Source organism: Thermobia domestica, chromosome 5 (assembly GCF_964235325.1).
Source record: "Thermobia domestica chromosome 5, izTheDome1.hap1.1, whole genome shotgun sequence".
Taxonomy (NCBI): domain Eukaryota; kingdom Metazoa; phylum Arthropoda; class Insecta; order Zygentoma; family Lepismatidae; genus Thermobia; species Thermobia domestica.
The window spans coordinates 183,534,105-183,560,818 of record NC_137458.1 but is presented as its reverse complement, the minus strand read 5'-3'; the positions used below and the strand labels follow the sequence as shown (position 1 = coordinate 183,560,818).

General features: G+C 36.5%; 1 protein-coding gene across 49 annotated transcripts in view; it reads left to right on the top strand.

The window, feature by feature from the left end:
* Positions 1 to 26,714, top strand: part of LOC145686312 (uncharacterized) — a 955,404-nt gene that overhangs the window by 304,540 nt on the left and 624,150 nt on the right. For 48 of the 49 annotated variants that reach the window (XM_081759464.1, XM_081759467.1, XM_081759462.1 and 45 more), the window contains one exon: positions 26,551 to 26,646. The exons of the other annotated variant lie outside the window; for it this stretch is intronic. In XM_081759464.1, coding sequence (XP_081615590.1) covers positions 26,551 to 26,646 — 96 coding nt within the window. The remainder of the gene's footprint in view (positions 1 to 26,550; positions 26,647 to 26,714) is intronic. 49 annotated transcript variants of the gene reach the window in all.

Genomic DNA, 26,714 nt, shown 5'->3' with positions numbered 1-26,714 from the left:
CCAAAACTCATGTATTGTTGCTAATTTATTAAAATGTGTTTATTCATAATTGTTTGAGGCATAAAGACGCAAAATTAGTGTTAAAATAGAGATAGCCGATATAGTTCAGGAAATAGTCCGTCCCATTTTTGGGACAATGGCAGCATACGTAAGCATTTTATATTTGCATTTCATAGACGTCTTTGAAATTGGGGAGTTTATCAAATTGTTCCAAATGAATACACATTTACACACTTGATTCTTTTTACATATATGTAACTCAGAATTGCTTTATTGTTATCCTACAGCAGTTTCTACACTTATATTTATGCATTTGTTAGTTCATCTCCATATTTTGAAAATTATATGGGATTACACGAAAACCATCTTTATAAATTATAAAACATTACTCACTTCACTAATTCACATGAGCAACAATGTTTTTCTACAATTTGTGTGAAATGAGTCAAAGCATTTTTCATGCAGTCCTACGTTACATCGTTCCGTACTCAATTCTACCGCAGTTGTCGATCAATTCAAAGGTACCAGCCATAGCACTTTCCAATAAAGAGTTCTCTGGTATCTTTTCCTCGTCGATAAATTCATCTGGTTCTGGAGGTATGATTGCAACTTCCACATCTTCGTGGTCGACCTCATCACTATCGTACTTTTCTAATAAATTCACTATTTCACCCACAGTGAGGGCAGGCTTATACAATGTCATAGTGTTCTACGAAATGCAACCTTCGTTACCGACCACCAGCACCTAATCTTCAGAACTACCACTATTCCGCCCAAGACTGAACTATAACTTTTATAGGAAATAATACTAAGGTAACCAGTCAATGTCCCAATTTTGGGACGCTAGAAATAAATATATGAGAAATTTAACTAAATGCTTTTATGTTGCATAGCAGACTATCATATTACTTAGAGATACATATTGTCACAGAACAAACTTTATTTTATTGAATATGCGGTTCAAATATTATGCAAAAACGGAAAAAAATTTGCACGGTTGAAAATTGCAAATTTGACATAATGTCGCTCCATCTCTTGGCCATCATGTTATTAAAAGTTTGCAAGTAACTTCTGTATCATACAGTAGAGACTCTAAACAAATGGAAGGAAGTGAAATATCGAAAGAATATATTTGCAAACACTTTCAAAAATTAATCAAAAGCACCGTCCCAAAAAACGGACAATGGCTGATAATGGGTTAATGAACTTGTCGTGTATGGAACGGGCCCAGAGGCGTAACTAACGACCCCGGAGACCTTGGTGTGTAGGAGATTCGAAGAATTTCAGATATCCTCTGATCTTATTGGCCAATACAAATAAGACATCAAGAGTTATGACCTACATGTAGAAGAAATTTAGGGCAACTGCTGTCGGCCTTCGTGGCCAAGTGTTCTAGGTCAACGTTCTAGTAATGAAAATGTTTTTTGGCATGGGTTCAAACCATGCCCAAGGATTTTTTAAACTTTCATGACACTTTTTTCATTAAAATAAGCTGCAGTTTTACAATACGGATCCATAGTAAAAGTAATAATAATAATAAAGGAATAACAGAATTACAATATCAATTACGTAAACAATACCTTAAAATCAAGAAAAATAATGAAGGCCACACCGGGATTCGAACCCGGGTGACTGTAATGACAGTTCTCTGCTCTCACACTTTGCCATCAATTCCTCGGACAAAGAAAATAAACTAGTAGTTATGTTAGATAATCACAGCACACACTATTTCTATACGTGTTGATATAATTCAGAGAATGTGAAAATAATTTCTCTTGTCTTTTCTTCTTTGGAAACTAGAAGGTAAAGAAGAATTGTAGTAATGGGCACGAGCGAGTTCGAGCGAGTTTTCACTCAAACTCGACACAAGTTTCGATTCGTGTCGAGTCAAAACGAAGAAAATCGAGCCAAATGCTGTGTGTAGTTTCAAGTACTTTCTTCAAGTATCCTACATAAACAATTATCAATGTTGCTACTACTACTACTACTACTACTACCACTACTACTTCTACTTAATAAGAAGTAGTAGAATATTCTGTTATTCCTTTATTATTATTATTATTATTATTATTGCAAAATCGAGACTTGGCTACATATTTTATATTTTATGAATTTTCTGATTGGATTTCACGTCTGTTTGTTGAATAAACACACTCCATTGAAGGGGACTTTGCGGAGGGAAATATCATCCTGTAGCGTTTTTTGTGTTTACTTGCATGCTACACCAAGCCTGGATACTACATTTCACCTTCCTATATCTACAGGAAGTGCCCTAAAGGTTGTGATGATCATAAGAGAGTAAGTGAATAAGTGCTGAGATCAATGAACTTTGCGTATTAACAACACTTAAATTATTAGGTTGTCTGAAAAGTCATGACGTATTTCGGTAAAATATGACAAATGATGATTTGTGGATATACTGGAGTTATTCAGATCATGCAATAGTTTGTCATGAATAGCTAAGATGTTGAGCGTTTGGTGTATTAATATTGCTCTTTGTTTGGTTCGGCTTTACAGATTTGACAACACACAGAAGATGAAAGACCAAAAATTGCATATTCTCCACATTATATTGTTTTACTTCAGGCAAGGGAAGAACACGCGAATAATGTTTGTGATTTTTACTCTCTTCAGTGTTCGTTTTTTGTCCCTCTTCTTAATGAGTTAGTGGAAAACTGTAAAAGTGAGTAAAACGCGTAAAAATAGGAAACAGGGTACTGACGAGGGTTCGTTAAATAATCCAGTGCCCTGAAACACGAGATTCCAATCAATATAAGTATCTGTCCAATGTCGTGCCGTGAAAAATCAGGGCCCGAGGCGAGATCATATGGCAGCGCCTCCATACATATGAGTTGTCAATTTAAAGTTGACTTCTCTGGACTATTCTTTCTGCATAATACTTTACTATTTTATCATGACTGAAATCAGAAAGTTTCATCATTGTTACACTGGAATCGTAAAAGTGTGTAATTACTGAATTCACTACAGCTCCATTTTTCCTTCTTCCAGAACAGTGATGTCTTGGAGTAGTGGCTTAAGCGTTAATTTCGTAATGTTGGGGACGCGAGTTCGATTCCGGGTGTGGCAATTCAGTAAATATTTACAATCTACAAAACTGATACTTCTAATGTATAGTATACTCTGTTCACTATCCTCTTATACAGTTTCAGAAACTCAAAGGCATGGTCCCTTTCCCCCAAAAACCGCAAAACAGCACTCAAATAACGTCAGCGGACAACTCTCCTGCTGGCAAAACCGATCCATCAATGCTTGTACGACGTTGCCTTATGTATTTTCAAATTGTCAAGAAAGAGATGGTCAGTGACTATTTTTCCTTCTTCCTTTTTTCGGTCATTTTTTTTTTTTTAATTCACAACACACTTTTCTTTTACTTTCCCTAACTCAGATAAAGTAAACATTTTCCTGGAAACTAGAGCAATGTAACACAATAAGCATAAACGTCCACCTTGAGCACTGATTAAATATTAGGGGGGCGCGGTGGCTCAGTGGTAGAGCGTTCACCTCTGGTGCTTGGGGTCCCGGGTTCGATCCCAGCCCCCGCCAAGTGAACTTTGTGGTGGACAAACACCGTGCTCGTGGGTTTTCTCGGGTTCTCCCGTTTCCTCCCACTTTCTTCATTCCACCATTTCACTCATCTCTCATTATCACCGTCTCCTTTAGCCTAACCGGCATAACCGTGGGACGTAAAACTTAAAGATTTCATTTTTTTTTTACTGATTAAATACTATAGCAATAGAATATAAGCGTTATATAAATAGTAACTATTGACTGTAGCAAAACCTAAAGAACGTACTGTAATAGACGCACTCTCCAATTTTGATAAACACTGAAGCCTATTGTATAACACAGTTCGAATACTATTACCAATATAATTACGTCTGATATAGTGGTGTTCACGAGTCGACACGAGAAATAGGGTTTCCTTACCTAAATTTTGAAAGTCACATCTCGTCTCTCTTTTCGAAGAATTTTTTTTTCTCTAGTTTCGATTATCGAAAAAGATGTCCTCGTCTCGTTTCATTTTGTAAATTCACATACAAAATTTATGACCTGATTTTTTTTTTAGATTTTCAAACTATGCTGTGCATAAGTGTCGGAAGTCTTAAAGAACGGGTTTGTCCGTCCGTTCGTCTGTCGTCAGTTATCACAGCCAAAACAATAGGAGATATCGAGATGCGGATTTTGCAATCGATTCAGCACCCCAGAAACAGGTCCTGTCTTCTCCATTAACCCTCTATTCGAACCAGAAGTAATTAAAAATAATCATTTCGGGTTTCAATATTTATCGCCATAGAACAAAAATAGTAATAGACAGCGAGGAACAATTTTCTGCAATCGATTCATGGTCCCAGGAGTATTATATATCTATATTATATATATAATCACAACCTGCAATCTATCGAAACCGGAAGTAGTTCAATCTATAGTACTTCTGGTTTCAATACTGATTTTCATAGAGCAAGAACTGGAAAAGATATTGTGAAGCACTTCTTTTGTCTTTTGCAATCTATTCAGCGTCCCAAGAATAGTTCAACAGTATACCCTTCCTTAATCCTGTATTCAAACTGGAAATGATCCAAATTAACGATTTTCGGTTTCAACATTTCGCCACTGAACAGAAACAGTAAGGAATAGCGAGAACTGTTTTATATATATGGACTCAGGAACAGGTTCTTTCTTTGATATTATTCCTATATTACATCCAGTAGTTGTAGATGTAGCCGACTACTTCGAAGTTTTAAGTACATGTATTGTATTCAAATGGTTTGGAAGTATTACATAGTTTCAACTGTGAAACAATATTCACTTGTCTTAATTTCATCTAGAAGTTACCAAAATCCTTAAGCGTAACGAGAGGTTCATGAAGGGAATGAAAAAAAAAAAACATATTTATCATTGGAGTATAGGCGTAAGACTTGCGTATCTTTATAAAAATGATAAATGTTCTACACTGTGTTCGTACAATCATTCTATCAACTTATGATTTTATGTTATGATTCATGTATCAATAAAACAGAGTTTGAGAGCTAAGACTGGGATAAACTAGAGTTGCCCGCCAGACTCGTGGAACTTATCGATTCGTCTCGATTCTAGTCTCGAAAATGAGACAAGAATGGTCATTTTTCTAATCTCGTCTCGAATTTAAAAGATATTTCTCACCTCGGGAACAACACTAGTCTAATACTATGTATCCTAACAATAAATTACGCTTAATTAGCCGTGTAGGAAAGACGTAGAATTAAAGCAACACTAGGAAAAACTCTAGGAACTAGTGAAAAATATAAAATAAAAAAATTCCAGTAGCATTTGACTGAAATATAAATTAGAAATGAACATCTGCGTGATTTCATGTTATTGTGTTTTTGTTATAATTATGAAGGTTTATTTCCTGGTCTGCACAATTCCAATTGCTTGTTTGTTAAAGTCATTATGGATTCATTGGTTAATAAAAGAATCATATGTGCTCATTTAAAACCTACTTAGGGAATCTGTAGAACAAACGTAATATTTAAATATGGATAATAATTATTATTATCAATTGCTAACTATTTCTCTATATATTAGCAGTTTTGCAACCGTTTCCTCGTATACAAAATTCTTAGGTATTATGTTTTAATGTAGTTTTTTCTTTTAAATAAAGAAAAAGGCCTCTAGAAATAACACGAAAGGGAAAATGTGGCAACAACAGACCTGTCACCCTCACTGACTTTCCTTCGACCAGCCATAAATAAGCCCCCATACTGAGTTTGGTGACATCCTACACCACCCTCGGTGTGTCGGCATCGGACAGTAACTGTATACCAGGATAGCGGACGTACTATAACATTAAAAATATTCAATTTCTCTGGGTCTAAGAGTTGAGACGACCTCCTTCACAGGTGAAATACCAACAACACAAAATTACATCATCCCTACCAACTTCATTCGTAACCGTCTGGCAAGTAACTTGTTTGGACAAGAATTGATGAATACAAAAGGGCTAAACACGTCCTTACTGCTGGAGTATGAGCCAAAAATGAGTTCCAAGGAATTGTTCACAAATTGCAAATTGTGATCGAACTTACAACGCTAGTCACGAGAATGATCCTATTTAAGATGTCACATCACCTTTACACCTAGAAGAAGGGCGAAACAAAATGCATTACTGTTATCAGCTAACAAATCTTTATATTCCATTTCTTGTTGTCATAAAATGGTAATTCTATCTGTAAATCCATAAACTTAATAATATTATTGCGTTCATGTGTAAACCTAAGAAACATCTGACATACTCTATATCATTTCTGTTCCTATGAATACCTTCAACTATGTTACTTTTTCTTTCCTTCTGTGGTAATAATAATAATAATAATAATAATAATAATAATAATAATAATAATAATAATAATAATAATAATAATAATAATGGAATGACATAATTACAACACCAATTACATAAACATTATCTTCCCATTCAGAAAAAATAATAATTGGTACGACGGGATTTGAACCCAGGTAGCTGGAATAAGACTTTCCTACTTTCACAATTTCTTTTAAACCAATCGCCCCAACCGGAGTATTGTTCGCCATTGGCACTTCATGTCCTTTCCACGTATTCCAAACAGTACAGGAACACGAACACAGAAATACTGAGGACAGTTAAAATTCCGACCTTGCTCTTAAGAGGAATTCGAACCCCTAGTGGATTGCGCCTCATGATCAGCAGCCTCATGATCATGTGGCCTCAATTTGCCACAAATTCCTCATATGAACATAGGAAAATAAACTAGTAGTTATGGAACATAAAGATTAACCTGTCTACTTTTACACGTGTTGATGAAATTTAAAGAATGTGAAAATAATTTCTGTCGTATTTTCTTCTTTGGAAATTAGAAGTTATGTAAAAGACGAAATGTAATGTAAATCAGGACATCCCTGCAACCGATGACCAGCGCCGTAACTTAGATTTTTTTCGTAGGGGGAGGAGCATTAATAAGCTTATTTGAGCCCCCTAGAAAAAATTATTCTTCTGATTCTTGGGTCCCCTCTTTCCGACTTTCTCTTAATCTTTATGGCGCTCTCGGAGCCTGTGGGCTCTCACGCACGGTAAGGTGTACGGTTCCGTTACTTACTCCCTTGGCCCATTCCATACATGGCAAAATTATTAAGGGGTCAATATTGATAAATCTCAAAGCCATACGAATAAATATTATTTCTAGAGCCCTTAATGGTAGACATTTTTTACTGAAATGGGTCCAAGACAATGTAGCGACCCTATTTGATGCTTCGTATCTAATTTCATGTTCGTATCGTATATGAAGTAAGAAAATTTTGTCTGAAAATGGCCCCCCTCGAACGGTGGGGAGCTTCTCTGGAGGTGCAGTTGCCCCCTGCCCCCCCCCCCCAAGTTTTGGCTTTGCCAATGGCGTAGCCTCAACTTGAACGTTTCGTGATATTTTCCTCATTGAGGAATGTCTATATAACTTGTTTTTGAGTTAAACAAGGAAATCTCGAGGAAGTCATTAAGAGAGTTGCTTATATTTTCTTATTTATATTTTTATTTATATTTTGTTTATATTTGTTTTTGTTATATTTGAGTATCTTGTTTATATTTTTGTCCATGAAACGATTTGAACTAGGTATTAGTTTGGATGGAAGTTTAAATGGCGTGGAGAGTGAGTGGTTAGCGCATTGAACTTCTATTTGGTGGACCCGGGTTCGAGTCCCGGCCAGACTGAAGCTTTTTCAAGTTTTCTTGTTTCAATTCCAATTTCAATGCATACTCAGTGTGATAAGCAAGATCTTCTCTCCTCCAGAAAGATGATTATGTTGGAATGAGGAGAATTGGGAGAAGGTCTCTTAATGGAGGCAATCATTTACAAAGTTATTTCTAGCAGTTGTTCTAGATTTGATATTTTCAGCTACTTTCAAGCATTTTCGGATTCATATGTGATCAGTGTTTTTATTTCTTTGAATATACAGTCTATAATGAAAAAATATATACACAGCAATATGATGTTCATTGGACAACACGCTCTGAACTGGAGATATTGATCTCAAAATGGAGAAATGTTTCGTGTGTCATCTACTCACAATTTTACTTCCATACAGACTTGACTCAGTGCTACCAACTGCTGTCAGTGTCGAGAAAAGTTACGTGTAAGTTGGGTTCTGGACCCCAAGTAATGGAATAAGAGCGCTTGGGGGGGGGGGGATTACTTTTGTGGCTGGCTGTACACGTCGATTTTGCAACTAAACATTTTTTTTTCTCCTGAACAATATGCTTTGGTGGAAATATGGCTAACGAGAGATGTGCTAGAAAGTTTTTCCCCTGACCCACTTCAACACATCGTAGAGCGATGAAATTTTTCATGTGTAATCCTGCATACCTGTTACGTCATGCGGTATTGTACATCTCGTAACTCAGCACCGTTGCTCTATTATAGTTTTATAGTTCCGAACGTGAAGTAAGGTGTAGTGGTCCCAAATCCATTACTGCACCTTAGAAAGCAGCGTGGCAACATCGCAAAGTACTTGACCCTACGAAATGACTACATGGTTGGGAAGAGGTGGAATGAAGATGGTGTGCGGTCAAGAGAAAACGCAAACTATGACGGATTTCATACCCAGGGTCGTGCATCTGTCTGGCCAACATTCGGACAGTGAACGGATGCGTTATTTTCCAGCAGGCGGACACCTTTGGTCAGCATGCCACGCTCTGGCATTTTCGAGTCCTACAAAGCACGCAGCACTGAGTCCTGGTAATTGTGGTACCCTTTGCCTAGAAAGCAAGTAGTAATAATACCCCATTGCTGGACCCAATTAAACGTATTCATCACTTTGGTCGCTCAGAGTTGAACACGGACTTCCTTTGGTGGTGTACGTCGGCACGCTGTCATTGGTTTGACTAGATCTTTCCAGATTTTCTTCACTCTCACCAGGCGAATGCCGGGATAGTACCTTCTATAGAGCGTCTCACTCTTCGATTGCAGAATAGACTAAATGGAGCGCGCTGTTGCCACATTTCTTCCGTCGTATGTTTTCTTCTGAAGAAAGAACAAGAAAGACAGAAAGTGTGACTGGGTCTGTAAATAAAGCCTTTCTTAAATTAATATATTTTCTTCGCTTTTGCCATTCTATTCACATAAATTCACCTGGAATGACGAATTGGAAGTTACGAAACAACAGCCTAATAACTGCGTGTTAGAGGTTTCATTTTATGATGGTTTAGAAATCGTTGCAATAAAATTTTGATGGAAGCAATACGAAGTCGAGAGAATATATGAAACGAATACAAAACATATGATTGAAATAATTGGCAGGCTAAATAGTTCCACACAGAAACTTCCTGTACCAATTGTGCGGCAAACTAAGGAATAGCAATGGGTAAGATACTGCTACTGAAATTAGATAAGAGTGAAAACTAGAGTAGGGTGATAGTGATAAGTGACGAGAAAATATGACGTACGAGAACGCTCATTCGTCTGTGTACGCAAAATATCCGCAAATCCAATTCCGTTTGTCAAACAAGTTACATCGTAAAGTATATTGTGAAGGCGGCTGCTCCTCACTTCCGATGTATTAGATCCGATTTTCCCCGCGGAACTACAGTATGATATTTTAACAAATACCAGGAGATCAAAATGAAATATCGCACTATAATAGAAATTATAAATACATTTGTGAATATTAACGAAAAATTTGTAAATTTAAAATAAAGAAGAAGAAACGAACGCATGCTAAATACCATTTAATCACTTTCGCTGGTTCCACATAAAGGTAAAATCCCTTCTTTGGGCTTTCAGCTACATAGAACATGGAAATGTAAACGTGAAATAAAAGCAAGGATGGGAATAGCGAAAGAAGCCTTTAGGAGGAAGGAGTATATTTTGTGGGGCTCTGAACAAAGAGTTAAGAAAAAGATTCCTAAAATGTTTCGTGTGGAGTATTGTACTGTAAGGGGAAGAAACATGCTCATTACGCAAAAAATGATTAAAAACGACTGGAAGCTTTCGAAATGTGAGTGTGGAGGCGAGTGGAGAGAATTAACTGGGTCGAACGAAAAACGGATGAAGAGTATTAGAAATGATGGAAGACAAAAGAACAATTTTAGATATTATTAAGAAGAGGAAGAGAAATTGGTTGGGACATTGGTTAAAAAGGAACTGTATCATGAAAGACGTGTTAGAGGGTATGGCGGCAGGAAAAAGAGGGAGGGAACGAAAGAGACTACAATTACTGGACGATATCAAAATAGAAAAATCATACGTGAAGACGAAGAGGTTAACCGAAGACTGTGGATCATGGAAGCTTGAGTTGCAGCAAGTGGCCTGCCAATAATGTATGGTGATGATGATGATGATAATGACAAATGCAATTGTGAATAGGAACGGAACATCCCTGGTTTCTATACTCATTTCTGACACCTCAGACACAAAATGTTAGTTTGGAAACAGAAGAAGAATGAAAAGAATCCCTATTATATTTCTTTTCTAAAGAAACACACAAGTTGTGACTTTTAAATTAAGTATAGTGACAGCCAACAAGTTACAGATTGTTGGGCGAGAAAACAAAAACAAACAGAATTATAAACTCTCCGAAGATATATTTTGTTTCTTTCATGGTTCCTAAAGAAACGTGGGGGAAAAGAACAAAGAGCCCTTTCATTCTGCTTTGTGAGCTCATGAAGTTATCTGTTATGAACGCTTTTGTCATTTTCATCTGCGTATTCAAAGTAAATAAGAGAAGTGAATTACAAACGAAACCCACTTCTATCGTCAAAATTGTCAGCATCCGAAACAACATTAAGGACCACGTGCAAACTGTAAATGAATCAACGAAGATGTAACATTTTATCATCTAGATTGAGGAGTTTTATTATTAATAGATGTTGGTCATTTTATATATATATATATATATATATATATATATATATATATATATATATATATATATATATATATATATATATAGATAGATAGATAGATAAGGCGCGGATCCAAGGGGAGCTATAGGGGCTATAGCCCCCCTTGACGCTCAAGTATACACTGGATAAAGCGGCAAACTATGGTGTAGCCCGTCCCTTGATCATATTCTGGATCCAGGATTTTGCGAACATGCTTCCGTTGCAGTAGATTCGTGTTCGCATAGCATCAACAGTAAGGATTCATCGGTATAGCACAACACTCTACATCAGTAACTTTAAAACAAACATTATAAGAGAAGTAGCATCGGCAAGATTTATCACTGCCTTTCTTCTGGTCAGACGCGCGCGCTTTGGAAAGTTGACTCTTAACACTAAAAGTCATAAAACCTAAATAAAGATAGATATCGATCTGCGAATTGTTTTAAAAATAACTTCAATCCTTTCTCAATATTTTTATCGCTTTGCACTCCCGTCAAAGGTGAAAAATTAAAAAAGTTTCTCATGTGTCAGCTTTTTAGTTATTGCATTGTAATAGTATATGCACTTTCTCTTATATTTTATTTTATTTTAAAATTCAAAAATTTTTTTGAATGCCAACTTTTCCAACATTGGCACCAAATATGATGTTAATACCTGTATAAGTTTCAACTTTGTATCTCTTATAGTTCCAGACTTATGATGTGATATATTTAACGCGACTTTAGAATTTGTCATTAGCAAGATTCCACTATTTCAATTTATTTCAATACTTGAAAATTCTTCTTGATATGGGAAAAACATATTATTTGATAGAGAACACAATGTTCTACAATAACCTATCCATATCTAGCAGAAGAAGGTATTTCTAAAATTCAGGCTAAGTTTGGCAACAATGGGCATAAGGAAAAGCATTGCCATTGGAGGTCCGAACTCTTCCTAGTGTCATTCCCTTGCATAAATATATAAAGTAAGAAAGAAAGAAATAACAATCGAATACATCGCTTTAATAACTCAAAACCTAATTACGACCATCGCCGTACACAGTGCTACAATGAGCGTTGCACAGAAGCAGGGCTTAGCGTATCCGATATCGTTAAATGGTTGTCTTTCTCTTGTGTTCTGGCGCCAATCTCTGACGTCTTGACATTCTAATCTCTTCGAGTGTTCAAGGTTACAAGCAATACACACATGCGGACAATGTTCACATCCGCTAGTCGCAGTTCTCCTCGGAGTGCAAACGTGTAGTTGTTAAGTAACTAAATACTAATCTGAACATTGTGTTTAATGTCGTCGTTTGAAAAGCACGCATATTCTGATAACTTATTTGTTCATGGAGTCTGTGCAGGTGACCCCACTGCAGCAAGAAGAGAATATTAAACGCGTTTCCATAACCGCCATGTACCTGAAGCGCGTATTTTTAGTGTGACGTATCGGCGCATTCGAGAAACGGGATCAGTACACCGACGCCAACATGACTCTGGGAGACCTCGAATCCACGTTGGAAGAAGAGGAAGACCCTGGGTATGAGATCCGTCATAGTTCGCGTTTTTTCTTTACCGCACAATCTTCATTCCACCCTTCCCATCCACGCAGTCGTTTCCTAGGGGAAGTACTGCGATGTTGCCACGCTGCTTTCTAAGGTACAGTATTGGATTTTGGACCACTAAACCTTACTTTACGTTCGGAACTACAACACTGCAACAGTGCAGAGTTACGAGCTGTACATTACCACATGACCTAAATAGATATGCAGGATTACACATGAAGAATTTCATCGTTCTACGATGTGTGGAAGTAGGTCAGGGCAAACCTTTCTCGCGCATATCTCGTTAGCCGCCAAATTTAAAAAAAAATCGTACATGTGCAAATTACTCAAACTATAGATTTGTGACCTCCAGTTCACATAGGTGAAAATCTTCCAAAGTACTTGTATATATATCATTGTATATCATTATATATATATCATATATCATTATATATCCAAGTACTTGTATATCATTGATGTCTTCACTAATGCTCGTTTTAACACGATTAACTTCATTTCTGACAGAGCTGATTTCAGAATTAAGATACGCTTTCACAGAACTAACCTCGCTCTTTACAACGCCCAAATTAGATAACATAATATTAGCTAGGTCCTCAATTGTCATATTAGCCTTAATTTCCGGAGTACTAGCCATTTCATACGGTTCGGTTAACTCTAACGCTCTATCATTGACATTTACGTTTTCATCAGAAAACACTCCTTTTAAATCACCTGTATTCTTATCCATTATGTGAACAAACAATATTCTTAGTCAGAGAGAAAATATTTCTTACTACAGAGATAAACAACCTTCATATATATGATAAATAAACCAAAAGCAATTTCTTAAGTAAACGGTAAGCATAAAATGTTCTGCATTAACTTAAACTTTTGTTTTTGTAGCCATAAAACACAACAATACTTCTATTTTTATATACACCTTTCAAAAATGCTTTGTTACAGTCTGTTTTTAATAATCCTTTAGTGGCTAGTGCTAATTGTTGACACAAAAAAAACTTCCGGCACCACTTATCTATCACTGACCTATCACCACATTTGACAAATTATTATTCTTTATGGAGTAATAGCTCAACACACTGGTTTCCCTGGTAATTTCTCCTTCCCGCCATACTGAGTGGTCTCTGTACACTTCGGAAAGGGTTGCGTCAACAATATGAAAAGGTTGCGGAAATCTAGCAAGATAGTCAAATTCCAGTAATAATACAAATTTTAATGGCGCTAGTTGAATTGAAGTAATTACAAACAAATAATACAATATAGACAAGTTCAACATAATTCCAATGTCTAAAGTTCTACTTATAGTAACAGAATGTCATTGTTTCCATAACAGCCGCGCGTCTACGCTCGTATACTTATGCCTATCTTCATTTTACCTTTTTAAAAGAAAAAATTTGCTTTAAAAATCCAGCGACGAAAACTACGTTGATTCAACATCTTGGATATCCATTTAGGCGGGCCTTTACACTGTCATAATCTTTAAAAGTCAACACTCCAAAAGGTCTAAGATTACACACAAACAGCCACTTTAGAACATGTCCACCAAACTGCACGTTAGTAGTAATGGCCTGACCTGATCTAACTTTGGACTTTGACCCCGACCTTTGTGACGTCATAGGTCAAAGACCTTGGCCCGGGGTCAATGACCTAGGGGTACTTAGGACCACCACCTCTAAATTTTGGCAGGGGTACCTTAGCCCAACCCCTAAATTTTGGCAGGGGTACATAGGACCACCCCCCTTAAATTTTGGAAATTGCCAAATCTAAAAATTGGGTGTGGTAGCCTAGGACCAGGGTATGTACTCTATCAGTATTGGGGGTCTATGTCGTTCCCTTTCATGGGTAAAAAATTGAGGAAAAAAATGATTAGTATAGAAATAGTTGACGATAAAATAAATACACACTCAATGATAAATATGATAAAATTACCTGGAAGGTATATTGTAGTAATTTACGATCATTAACCATGGGTAGTGTTGTAAACAGGTATTGAATTTCACGCAGAGATTTTCCTTGGGCTTTACAGCACAAATAAAAATAAGCATAATAGCCACATACGGATGAACCAAGACATTGCATTTGGCTATTATTGTATTTATAGTGCATACAATTAAGTTTTAAGAATGCAACATGTTGTGGTACATAAGGAGGAAGGCCATAGCTGTCAAAATATTCTCCAACACCGCGATTATCAATATAAATTGCAATCCAATGGCTTCCTAATTTTGTGGATGGATCTGTACTTACAATGATCGCCAGAGGAAGAGAAATCCGTGAGGGCAACTCATCGCTTGCAAACACTCCGGTAAAATGATTTCTGAATAATGGACTACCGTTTAAAGCACTAGCTAATTGTAATGTATTCAACATCGTGAATGGAAATGATACATAACGTATACGTACCTTGTAATTTAAAAGTCCAGGATAATGTTGCGCTGATGGTCGATGTCTAGGAGTGAGGAAAACTCCACATACACAGTACAGTTTGCAGGTGCTGCTAATTTCACTTGGAAATGAACTTCCAATCGGATGGCTCCATGTCGTTGTAAATTCCAATAGTGACAATCTCCAGCAGAAGAATCGGGAGTTAGGTCAAATACAAACGGTGTATATCCATTGTTCTAGTCGGCTCTTGAAATTGTATTTCCAGTATTGGTAAAATGTATGCCAGACCCTGAGAACAATGTGTGGTACGATGAAATGTAGAGATTCTCTTCAAAGCTGGGTTGCAATGGTTTTGAAGGTACAGCTTTTCCATCTACGTAGAATGTAAAGAAATTAATGTTTAGATGTTGAAATTCAAATGGATTGCTGTTAATAGTTCCACTGGATGCTTCATTCGATGTAAATCCTACAATAATAATAATGTATGATGAAAAAAAATACAATGTTCCCATAAACAGGTTATCAATAGTTTTGGATTGTATATCCTTCGGGATGGTAAATGATTTCATTTGAACCCTTGTGAGAGGATACTTTGCCGGTGTAGATTGTAAAATTTTATTGTGCGCCAATTTAACACTGGGACTAATGCTGACTTTTTTTCACCTGCAACGATACATCTAGAATATTGATTTTTGCATTGACACCACTTTCACTGGCCATGAGACAAAAGTTTGGTTTTGCAGGAATAAGTTTCACACCTAATTCCACTCCATGAATTAAAAATTTATCTTGATTAAAAATGTCACAATGAAGATGTCCAATCATATCGAATTTCATACTTTGTTTTGTCAGTTCATAACGTTGTTGAAATCCATTGTTCTCACTGATGGTTGCGTTCATATGACCAGCCGTATATTGCTGTTTGTAAATGTGTATTTTTTAGCTCCATCACTATAATTGAGCAGTTTTACCAGGTACGAACGATATGGATGATTATGTGACGGAAATGAAATCAGTTTATTGTTCAAGTAGATTTGTACTTCATTAAACATAGCATTTAGAAAATTCTTGACAGGTACAATTGCTTTATCCGTCTCGGTGAAGGAGGAAACATCTGATTTCACAATTTGTGCTTGGATGTACAATAAGGTTTGTGGCAAATCAATATATTCATCACTGCTACCACTCACTACAAATTCTATTGGTGAATTTTTAGCTATTAAACTAATTGGTTTGTAGCCAATAATACGATTGTCCAGAACACTGGTTTGCGTGGGTAACGTTGAAAAAATGTCCAATTCACTTTTTACACATTCACGGGATTGATGATGCAAGAAAGCCATCGTTGAATTAATCAAAAATATCTGGTGACGATGCCAATGATTTCTTCTTCTTCTTATGTGATAATTTACGTCTCTTCGTAGGATTGATGGTGTTGTTGATCATTGGAAGGTCAACCTCAAACTGAGAGCACTTGAGAGCATACATTTTCGTTTGATATGCACTTCCCAGCATAGTTTTCAATTTATTTTTAGCTTTTTCTTGTAAATTTGATTTTGCTTTGTATACGTTTATGAAACAATTCTTCCAGCGGTTGATTCGAGATGATAACGTCATTAATCATATTGGCACCTGATTTTAATAATTATTTTCCCACAGTTTTAGCTCCTTGCTTCACAAGTGGTAACACTGAACGAAATAAGCCACCAAGGAAACTTCCAATGCCATGTCCTGCTTGATAGGGACTTCCCACATAGACGTTGCCGATACCGGATAACGCTTGTTTTTGATAGTATTGCAAATACGGATCAGTCATGACGACGGCGACGGAAATGTAGTTTTGTACACACCGTTCCAAGGTGAATGGCATACGATGACCTGTACTATCCCTTATATCGATTTGAATTTGCTCAAAATTCATTTTTTCCACCGGAACAGAATGTGCAGGATCAAAGATTTGTACTGCATGACTTCCAAAAGTATGATTCACAGGATCCATGTTGACAATTCGTAGCAAGGGTACCATTGTATCTCCAACAATGACAGATTCAATAATGTGACAGTAGACTTACATTTGTGATGGTAAACCTAATCGTATATCCGGTGTATATCGTCCCTTTAGCATATCTTTTAAATCACTTTTCGGTTCAAATCTAGGCATTCAACTAACACTTGGTGAGAATTGTACGGAAGTATGGAATTCCTTATTGGGATGTCTTATGAGTCATATATTATTAGTTGCATTATGGGAAATAAATAAATTGGTTTCTTTATGATGTGTATTAATTGCATGAATAAAATCCCGTATATTGTTATAATAGCGTACAGGGATCGTTACAACCTTCCACGGTTCTTGATCACTACTACCTGAAGGTTTGTAATATATTTTATTGTTTTCACTGTTAATGCTCAGTAAAGAATGTGCATAAGGAATCTCTACAATTGCTACATCCCATTTCTGGCGAAACTCTACAGGTCGTTGTCATTTCGTAATATATGAAGCCAATGTATTTTCTGGAAAATAATACATGGAACTATTACTGGGAAGTGTAACGTAAAAATCTTGATCAGGTTCCATTCTTCTTCTTCAATGAAGTTGCAGGGATCCACGAATTGAATGAGGAAGGATATCCTTTCCACTGGACTAGATACTCCTTTCTGCGACCTTTTGTTCTTGTACGTAATATTTTATCGATGAGGAATGTCGAAGGGAGCGGTACTGGTTGTAATTCTTCTCTGTAGAAAACACCATCGATGAGTTGAGGATTTAAATCCTCTAGTAGATACACTGGTGGGTTTATTGGTACAATGGCTTTTACTCTAAATATTTCCCAAGTCCAGTTCTCGAGGTAACCCTTGTCAAAGATACGTTTTGTTTTACTAATACGAAAACATCAACATCATCAACAGATAAATCCGTATCTTGTTTTGAACGCTGTAGTTGTTTGTCGTATAAGTTATGCTACACCTCCAGTAAATTGTCCTGAGAAACGTTTGCAAGTGCCATTTTAATACTGGAATGTAGACTTTCATTGTATGCTTTTACAAGTAAAGGCAATACTTTGATGTAATTGTATGTTTGATATTTGGTCAAGTATTTCCACATACGATGTTTCAATGTGTGATTAAATCTTTCTGTGATGCTGGCTTTAATATCTGGATCCTTTGTTGTAACATATTGCACATTGTGTTTCCTGAGAAACTTTTTGTACTGTCTTGTTGGTAAATTAAGTTCCTTGATCACTACGTAGCACAATTGATTTCCTGTCTTGGAAAATCATTTCAAATGCATTCACTATATCCTCGGCACTTTTTGATTTTAGTGGTACAGCCCACCCGTACCGACTAAACACATCAATCACTGTAAGAATATAGTGGTAATTGTCATTATAGTTTTGAAGTGATTGTAAATCATTTAAATCACATCCCATTGATCATCAATATTGTTGACAAGATAAAAATTACGGAAACAACGACGTACAGGACGATGTAACGTATAGGTATGTTGTTTGTTTAACCAAAGTTTTATTTTGGCTAGAGGTATAGATTTTCCTGTGGCTTGCCATAATATTTTTGCAGTAGAAAACGATGGAGGATGTGCTGGATTGTAATAAATGGATTTCAACTTTTTGTTCATGGTTTGTACGTTGACCGTTGTGGAATGATACGTTTTCTTTTTGGTCGGACTTCTAAAACATCATCATCATCATCTTCTTCTTCTTCGCCGGAAGAAAATAATACAGGTGCAGGTTTTGGTAGTGCAGATCCTTCAGATGCTGTTGTACTATTATGCTTGACAATATAGTTTAATCTTCATGGATTACCAATCAATTCTTGAGGTGTGTTTGACGATGCAAGGTAGTTGCAAAACAATTCCCAGCCTTGAGGATTAGAATGTTTCCTCGGTCGAATCACATCGCACATTAAATCTATAATATTGGACCCATGTAGTTTATTATCGTTGATGTACATTGTTCTTTTATAATCCCACGTAATTGCGTCATCTTGTTTTAAACGACGGAATAGTAGTTCGACTTTCTTACGATACATTTGTGGTATTGCGGCTAAAATTTCTTGCTTCGTGCTATTGTCAACATTCGGAACGTCGCCATCAGGTTTCATTGATGTAATTGTAAGTGGTATTGGTTCTTCGTGTTTACGTATAACGTAAAGATATTTCTGTAATATTCTATTGTACTGATTCCATTTTTCATCATTTGGATACGATGTATTCAATATAGATTGCATTTCACGATCGAGATTAGATTCTCGATTTTCACTCTCACGGGATGATGATGCATGCATTCGTTGAAGCATTTCTGGTATCACTAAAACCATCTTCTTGCTATGTTCCATGATGTTTATTGTTTAAACAAAATACTGGATAACACACTTCCAACAATAGGTGGAAGTAGTGCAGGTAAGAATCCTCCTTGTTGTACTGCTAAATGTTTCTTCTTTTTATCCAATGATTTTGTATTGTCCACGAGATAGCGGAGCGTGTTCTTGTAACGCTTTAATCTTGCCTTCTGCGCACTTGTCAGTGGAACATTGCCTTTTAAGACATTATAACAACATTCACAAATACTATGAATTAATGAAGTGTCTGCATTAGCAATAATACCTTTACGCAATCTCGGTTTAGCTTTGTGCAGAGCACGTAGATCAGCGTATTTCACTGTAGGAGACATCGTGACAGACTAAGTCATCCTTTTTACATGCACAATAATTTAAACATTTTTTGTTGGTACGTAAACGTAATGATGCAAATCGTCGGGAAAAAATATTTGTACGAAATTGCATTTCATCGGGTGTATCTTGTTTAAGATCCATCAGTAAATAGCCATGTGGATTTCTTGTTGCGTCTAGGTAACTTTCTTGTAGAAACAGTGGATGCTCAGGCATGATTTGATACCTCATATGCTTGATTTGTGACTTGTCAAGTGGATTTTTAAACACCAAATACGAACAATTTAAACTCATATTTCTATTTGCTTTACTTTGATGAAATACAATTGGTGTTACAAAAATCACACTAATATTTCGTTGATGTGATCCTTTCGTGAACAAATCAACAATATCACTATTCACTTCTCGCACATGATCATCAATAATAATCAAATGTGGTCTATCTTGCGGCTGAAAATCTTTCATTCGTGGAAGTCCTACTGGAACCGGCATTGTTGCATACACGTCTTCCCATTCTGCATAATACCAGTATATCTTACGAAATTTCTTATTGATTATGCTTGGGAGATGTGACAGTAATCGCTTCACAAAATACGTTTTTCCACACCCACTAGGTCCTGCGAGAATACAGGTAAATTGATGTTTCCACTGTGTATCCATGATGAACACTAACACCTTGTTTCAAATATGATTCGTATTTAAAGTGACTTCAAATTTTTTGTTTTAGTTTGTAAATTCTCGCACTCACTGGTAAATGTTGGCGAGAAACGGAAAGACCGTTTATCTGTTTATCGAATAGTTGAAAACTGTTTAATCGAATAGTTAAAAACCGGATAAAGTTTGACGCTTAACCGTGACAGTTGATCAGTTTGATTTTAAATTCTATTTGATTTTTTGTTTGAAATTTTTCAATTTTTTTTGTTTCAAAATTTTGTTTGAAAATTTTTGTTCCAAATTTGTTCTAAATTTTTCATTTGAAAATTTTGCTTCAAATTTTTTAGTTTGAAAAATTTTTCGTTTCAAAAATCTTGTTTCAAACTTTTTGCTTTGAAAATTCTTGTTTGAAATTTTTGCTCGGAAGTTTTTGTTTAAATTTTTTGTTTTGAAAATTCTTGTTTGAAATTTTTCTTTGAAAGTTTTTGTTTTGAAAATTTTTTCGTTTCAGAATTTTGTTCTGAAGATTTTTTAGTTTGAAAATTATTGTTAAAAGTTTTTGTTTTGAAAATTTTGGTTTGATTTATTTTTTTTTGGTTTGAACGTTGAAAAAATTTTTAAATGCCATGAATCTTGTTCAAAGAGTCCACCTAATTTTTAGAGAACATTGACCAGGGACCCGTCGCGCATCAAAACCAAATCATCGATCACGTGACCATACTAGCATTTGACACCCTAAGGGTCCTACCAAATTGAAAGGGGATACCCGTCCATACCTTATAACCTTATCAAATAGGATAAATTGAGTCAATAACCAAACACGTGATTCTACTAAAAATTTGGCAGTAGGACCACCAAAATTTATCATGATACATATTCAGGTCCTATACTATGCTTACATTGGACGATTTCCAAAATTGAAGGGGTGGGTCAATGTACCCCTGCCAAATTTTAAGAAGGGTGATCAATATACCCATGTCTTATGATAGGAAATGGACCCCTGTAATCATATAAGGTAATAGGACCTCATCAAAGGGGATAACTTAGGTCAAAGCCAAACACGTGGTACTACGTATTGCTTACGTTTATATTTTGGCAATTTTGTACTCCTAAAAGGGAACGAGGTGAACCATCCAAATTTATAATAATACATAGTAGGGTCCTATACTATAATACCAAATGTTTAAATATGACATTTTCCAAAATTTAAGTGGTGGGCCAAGGTACCCCTCCCAAAAATTTAAAGGAGTGCACCAATATACCCATGTCTTATGATAGGGAATGGACACCTTTATACGCCCATATAACCATATAAGGTAATAGGACCTCATCAACTGGGATAAACTGGGCCAAAAACCAAACAAGTGGTTGTACTAAAATTTGGCAATTTTGTACCCATGAAAGGGAACGAGGTGGACCACCCAAATTTATAGTGATACATACTAGGGTTCTATACTATTATACCAAATGTTTAAATTCGGCAATTTGCAAAATTTAAGGATGGGCCAAGGTATCCCTCCCAAACTTTTCAATGTGTGCATTAATATTCCCATATCTTATAAAAGGTAATGGACCCCTGTATATGCCCAAATAACTATATAAGGTACTAACACCTCATCAAAGGCGATAAATTAGGTCAAAAACCTCCGAAATTTGACTTTTTGGCAATTTTTTACCCATGAAAGGGAACGATATAGACCCCCAATACTGATAGAGGTACATACCCTTGTCCTAGGCTACCACACCCAATTTTTAGATTTGGCAATTTCCAAAATTTAAGGTGATGGTCCTATGTACCCCTACCAAAATTTAGGGGGTGGGCTAAGGTACCCCTGCCAAAATTTAGAGGTGGTGGTCCTAAGTACCCCTAGGTCATTGACCCCGGGCCAAGGTCATTGACCTGTGACCTATGATGTCACAAAGGTCGGGGTCAAAGTCCAAAGTTAGATCAGGTCAGGCCATTACTACTACGTTCTTTCTACGACAAAACCTGCTCTTATTCTTTTTTTTTCTCTCTTGCTGCTAAAGGAATAAGATGACTAACTTTAGCCAATCAGAAATTTTCTGCCGTTGCCTAGCAACGAAGGACTTGTGGTGCGCTTGAACCTGTGTATGTGAGTGTATTGTTGAAATTCAAGCACCGCTTGTATACGAGTTGTGCTTTGTATCCTGCCGCTATTTGTAACTAAATCGTTGGAATACTATGTAACATTGATACACATACAAATGCACATTCAAACCAACTTACAAAAATAACTATGAATACGATGGTCACTACGAAAATTTTGAGATGTTAAATAACTTACATACTTAAAATCAATTTAACACTTACATTTTCTCAAAGTATTCATCATTACACTGTACACACTTTTGCATCCTCAAAAACCACTTTTGGAAGCAGTGTTGCCAGTTTTTATCTTCAAGTGTAGAAAGTTTATTCTCGTAAGCCACTATAGCTTCTTCAGGGCTGCAAAATCTCTTCCCACGCATGCGATCTTTGATCCTGGGTAACAGAAAAAAAATCACTCGGGGCCAGGTCAGGGCTATACGGCGGATGAGTCATAAGGTTGACCTTCGTAGATTCTAAAAACTGAATTGTGATGTTGGCAGTGTGTGCGTACGCGTTATCATGATGAAGCAGGATCCCACGCAATCCAGTTCTTTTATGCCGTTCCCGAAGCTTTTGAAACACTTTTGTTAGACAAACAGTGGTGTACCACTGAGCAGTAACAGTCCTTTGTTCTTCAAGTGGAACAGTTGCAACATGACCAGATTTGGAGAAGAAAGTTGCTACCATCATCTTCTCCACACTTCACGGTAGCTTCACTTTCGTGGGTGGATTTTCGTCTGGAAAGATCCAAACTGTAGACTGGCATTTATTTTCAGGGTCAAATTGATAGATCCAAGTCTCATCACCAGCAACAATGTCCACCAGCAACGCGTCGAGAATTTCCTCCATCAAATCTTGCAAGCATTTCTTCACACCATTCCACACGCATGTGCTTCTGCTGTTCAGTCAAAGTGTGAGGCACCCAATGAGATGAAACCTTCCAGAGCCGAAGATGATCATAAAGAATTTTTGTTACTGCTGGCGATCCAATGTTCATTGTAGATTCAATATCCTTGAAAGTTGCTCGATGATTTTCTCGAATCATTTGGTCAACAGCGGCAATGTTTTCATCTGACACAGTTGTTGCCGGACGTCCAGCTCTCTCTTCATCTTTAAGCGATGTCCGGCCCCTTCTGAATTCACCAAACCACCGAAAAATTGTAGCACGGGAAGGAGCAAGGTCCCCAAATGCCCCCTGCAAACGGTCAAGGCTTTGTGTCTTGTTTAAACCACTTTTGAAATCATAAAGGATCATTGCCCGAAAATGTTCCCTTTCGAGCTCCATTCCTGACAGCCGAATACTGCTCACATTAACAAACAAGTGAAGGCTATACGGCCACGCCGATAAGCGAGGCGAGTTGAAACTTGCTTCGCTTTTCGCTCTGGATACCACTACCGAACGCAATTGTTGGAATTCAAATACTGTGCCACAACAGTGCGTATCTCAAAACTTTCGTAGTGACCCTCGTACTTGAATATATGTGAATAAACTGAAATAATATGAGGCAATTTAATAAATGCAAATTAAATAATAAGGAATGTCACTAAATCCCATTTGTGACAATACATGTGAATTACATCGCATTAAGTACTATACATGTGTCAGGACCTTGCATATGTGCATGACAAACTGGAGACTTGGTGATTGAATATTACATGTTTCCTACACCTGTAACATTAATCATTCAGTCCATTCAACCTTGTTCATTGCATGCACCTGTTTAACCCGTTTATTGGCAATCATGATCATTTCATTTTCCGTTTACCTGCACATTGCGTGTAGACTGCACGTAGGGGAGTTACACACTTCGCATGTACACGAAAATGATAAATGTAAAATAACATATTCTACATCATGCGTTTTCCATGCTATACGCTAATACATGGTATTTACATATAATGGGAATGTCACTCATGTTGATAAACAGGCACCTCTCTTGTACTTTTCATTCTTATTGTATTGCGAATGTTATCAACAATCCATTCAAAGTATTTAACATGCACATATTCCCTCCATTTACTTGCATGTGAGTAACTACGTGTACATTGCATGTTCTCATTATAATGTACAGACTCTGTACAATGCATGTTTCTGTGCAAAATTTCCAACAGAAGTTTAATTCTTTTTCGACATGGATATCACCTGAAGACAATGTGCCTGTAATATTTTCTTTACATGTGTTTTCGCCGAAACAGGCGCCTGTATAATGCCTGTCGAAATCTGACAGGCTTTTACAGGCAATTCCATGTACAAAACATTGCATGTTTCCACAAAAATTTTCATAATAGTCATGACTTTCCAATGAACAGTGTTGATATTTCACTGCGAGTCTACGATTTTCTTTATACTAACAGGATTAACCCTTTGACTACAATTTTTTTTAAAATGTGAACATTCTTTTATATGTACGACTCCTGTAATATGGGATATTCCTGACATCTGTACACAGTTTTGGAAACTAAACACAGTCTCCTGGTCACATCTGACCCGATGCGAGAAAAAGATGATAATTTTTTTATTTAGAGTTTTCTAAAACCAAATTCAAAAGGATGGTTGAATTATTTGGCGTGGGACACGTGTCCCGTTGTTAGTCAAAGGGTTAATGGGTCCCTGAGACTTACTTTTTTGTCCATGACACCTAATTTTCTGTAAATGAACATATCTTCGTTATGTTTATAGAATGGAGCAGGTTTGATTCGGATGTCCACAAACATCCAAAATTTTGTAAAGTCTACAGCAATAGTAACATGACAAGACAACGCATGTAGAGTTTATCTATAATCATCATCACGGATTTCGAGTGAATAGGAGGGACGCGGTGGCTCAGTGGTAGAGCGTTCACCTCCGGTGCTTGGGGTCCCTGGTTCGATCCCAGCTCGCGCCGTGTGGACTTTGTGGTGGACAAACACCGTGCTCATGGGTTTTCTCGGGGTTCTCCCGTTTCCTCCCACTTTCTTCATTCCACCATTTCATTCGTTTCTCATCACTGTCTCCTTTAGCCTACCCGGGATAATCGTGGGACGTAAAACTGAAAGATTTCTTTTTTTTCGAGTGAAAAGGAACAAAATTACAAGGAATTGAAGACTAGACTATTTTTTAAAGCCTTTGTTCTGAAAAACTAAGATAATTACCTCATCCAATTACGTAAATGGTTTTTGGTTTACAGCAATTCGATAGGTAAACCGTTCTGAAGATAGGTAAATAATAGTGAAAATTTGTAACATTGTTTAAAATTATGTAATACCGACCAGAAAAGATTGTTGTGATGTTATAAAAGCAGTGAATCAAGAAGTATTTCAAAATGTTCCCACTAATGTCTTTTTAAGCAATATATCAAATTTAACAATTTTTTTTTCATATCTCCGGAATGTGTCAAAAACAATTTACATGTGATATTTATTTAAACACTTTTTTAAAAAATTTTAATCTTTTGTTGAAAAAAAAAATTGAATTTTCAATTCCTTGTAACTTTTTTCCTCGTTGTTTGAAAAAACTTCGTATGACAGTAGTATTCAACATTAAGTGCTTTGGTTCTGCAAGAGGTGTGGGTTAGTAGTGGTGGTTGTTCCTATTCGACATGTTTACATGATAAAAAGTAAGTTTCTTGTTGTATCCGGTAACGCAATTTTTCTAGCAAATTGAATATATCCCACCATATTATTTTTCTCTCTATGGCAGAGATGTCTTCCAAAAGATGGTGAAACTAACCATCGCGCACTTTTTTAGAGGATGATTGTAGGAACGCAGTGTAGATTTTCACAATGTTTCATGATTCTAAAACTCTACGAATCTCAGCCTTATTGAGCACTTGCGGAACGCAATCGAATGGCACATCCAGCCTTTCAAGATACTTCACCCATCCTCCATCTCGGTACTGAAGGCCTCATTATGCGCAGTTTGGTTGGCCATACTAACGAACAGCTATCATCTTTCATTACGTTGCTTCTAAGTCGGGTGGCAACTATACGAAAGGCGAAAATAGAATCTTCCTTTGCACTTAATACAGTTTTCGCGGAACACAAATTACTCAATATACAAAGTATAAAATATCTGTGTCTAATGATAGATTTTTTTAAATCTGTGCATGCACAATTCGCCGCCGAAAATAAAGTATAAGGACCAAGTATCAGCCATAATTTAAACTGATAAATTTTCCTATTGTGGATATGTGAATGTATTAAGAAGTTTACGCGACTGTATTTTTTTTCAATTTTGGTGGTTATTATTTATTTACCTATTTATTTATCTTTATTTATTTTCAGAGATCAAGCTTCAGCAAGTTTGATCAATTAAGTAAGAAAACTGTCCTCCACGTTCGTTCCGTAGATGCTTCGAAAGTACAACAACAATTTAATCAGGTAAGGCAAACTAACCATAGAGGATTGAGAAAATGTGAATGCATAAGATTGTTCCATAGGTGTGGTAT